This window comes from Priapulus caudatus, unplaced genomic scaffold, assembly GCF_000485595.1.
Source record: "Priapulus caudatus unplaced genomic scaffold, Priapulus_caudatus-5.0.1 Scaffold905, whole genome shotgun sequence".
Lineage (NCBI taxonomy): Eukaryota > Metazoa > Priapulida > Priapulimorpha > Priapulimorphida > Priapulidae > Priapulus > Priapulus caudatus.
The window spans coordinates 89862-92180 of record NW_014577966.1 but is presented as its reverse complement, the minus strand read 5'-3'; the positions used below and the strand labels follow the sequence as shown (position 1 = coordinate 92180).

At 47.8% G+C, this 2319-nt stretch overlaps 1 protein-coding gene across 1 annotated transcript in view; it reads left to right on the top strand.

Moving 5' to 3' along the window:
- The window catches only part of LOC106814328 (suppressor of lurcher protein 1-like), a 12776-nt gene extending 10793 nt beyond the window's left edge, over positions 1-1983 (top strand). Inside the window, exons 2-3 of the mRNA XM_014818627.1 lie at positions 125-356; positions 1426-1983. Coding sequence (XP_014674113.1) covers positions 125-356; positions 1426-1705 — 512 coding nt within the window. The 3' untranslated portion in view covers positions 1706-1983. The remainder of the gene's footprint in view (positions 1-124; positions 357-1425) is intronic.
- The last annotated feature ends 336 nt before the right edge of the window (positions 1984-2319 follow it).

Here is a 2319-nt window from a genome sequence, read left to right as displayed (position 1 = left end):
TGTGTGTGTGTGTGTGTGTGTGTGTGTGTGTGTGTGTGTGTGTGTGTGTGTGTGTGTGTGTGTGTGTGTGTGTGTAACTGTGTGCCTGTGTGCCTGTATGTTACACCACGTTCTCTTTTTCCAGACTTCGCGCTCGGAAAACGTATGAATGCCACTCAAACTGCGCCCGGGGAATGCATCTTCTGCTTCCATCGCGAACCCGGGCAAGTGCTGCTCTCTTTCGAGGGTGAGGTGGTATCACCCAACCATCCGGGTCTGTACCCTCGCAGCACGAGCTGTATATACGCGTTCCTTGCCAGCCCGGGAGAGCTGGTTCGCCTAAGGTTCACGCAATTCAACGTCGAGGGAATATATCCGTAAGTATATGTGCGCGCGTCACTGCGTATGTGCGCGCGTACCTGCGCTTGTGCGTGCGTAGGTGTGTGCGTTTGAGCGAGCGTGCGTGCATAGGTAGGTGTATAAGTGCGTGTCTGCGTGCGTGCGTGCGTAGGTAGGTGTATGCGTGCGTGTATGCGTGCGTGCGTGCGTAGGTAGGTGTATGCGTGCGTGTATGCGTGCGTGCGTGCGTAGGTAGGTGTATGCGTGCGTGTATGCGTGCGTGCGTGCGTGCGTAGGTAGGTGTCTGCGTGCGTGTCTGCCTGCGTGCGTGCGTAGGTAGGTGTATGCGTGCGTGTCTGCGTGTTTGCGTGCGTGCGTACGTGCGTAGGTAGGTGTATGCGTGCGTGTCTGCGTGCGTGCGTGCGTAAGTAGGTGTATGCGTGCGTGTATGCGTGCGTGCGTGAAACGTTCATAATTCGTGTTTTTGATAGTAACTTTCATACTATTAATTTTAATAACGATAGTGCGTCCAAACCTTTCGTAACTGATGTAACACTTGAAATCATATTTTAACAACTGCCAATAGATGGCGATGTGTGTCCTACACGGGAGATTGCTATCCGCAACTCGGTGGTCATATGTTTTCATGAAACAGAGTATCCGCGTGACGTCAGTGTACGTCAGTGTGACGTCAGTGGCTATCTATACACCATAGATTAATTTGGTACTATGACACGCGTATATAAGATAGCCGAGTCGGTTTATAGTTAGAGTTGGGGTTAGGGTTTTTGCATCATTTCTTGATATACGGAAAGTCTGATGCGGAAGTTGATATGCGTAGTATGGAATATGACCATGAGCAACCACCAGTACCATCAGCAGGCTGTATGCATTCAACTTCGGAGATAGCCGAGTTTGTACGTGACGCACACTGACGTCACGCTGATACTCTGTCAGGGAAACATATGCCCACCCCGTAACTCTCACCTGAATAATCATTAGGTGACCAGACGTATCAAATTTATAGCTTAGCCGCAGTATTGTGCTCCAGTATGTCCAGAATGTTTAGCCGTGCTCCGTCACCATAGCTACGGTTATTTCTCACAGATGCCTTAATTGGACGCAAAGTGATTACGTGGAACTGTCGAATAATATCCGACAAACAGACCGGAAGTATCCGCGTTTGTGCGGAAACCAACGACCACATGAAGAGAAAGAATGCATCGTCTCGAAGTCGAACTTTTTTAGACTGACACTCGTCTCTAACGCCATCTACGATTCTACGGGATTCTCAGCGCACTACGACTTTATTAACAAGAGCGTTGCCCATCCAGAGGATGACGGTCACGTGAAAACCGCAAAACATTTATGCGATATCGCCCTATAGATGGCAGCACAATATAGTACTGTCTGCGATGCCTTATCGTTGATGTTCGAAGTGCTAACATGTAAAATTGTTCAATGTTAAATGTTTCGTATCTTACCGAACCGACCTTGAAAGATATTTTGTGACGAGAGTTAACATCTACGTGTATAAATTAACTGCATGTATTTTTTATTTCGTTGACGAATTTTATATTGTAAGTTGACAGAAATGCTAGGGTGATGGAGGACATCCAGCGGCGAGTTATTTTAGCAATAAATATATTATATTATATTATTATATTATCGCCCTTATGTTTACAATTTCTAAATTAATACAAATCATGCGTACATGCTTGCTTGTGTGTACGTGTGCACACGTCTACCTCTCCCCACCACCCCTCTATCTCTTCTCTTTCCTAACCGTCTCTCCCCACCACCCCTCCATCTCTCCACATACTCATAATCTCCCTCTCACCCACCACCTCTCCTCCTCTCCATCGTATCGTCCCCTCTTCAACCGTATACCCATCCCCTACTATTTCTCTGGCTCCCCTATCATCTCACCTCCTTTCTATCTCTCCCCTCCGCCACCATCGCTCCCTCCACTCTCCACCATTTCCTACCTCTCTGTCTTCC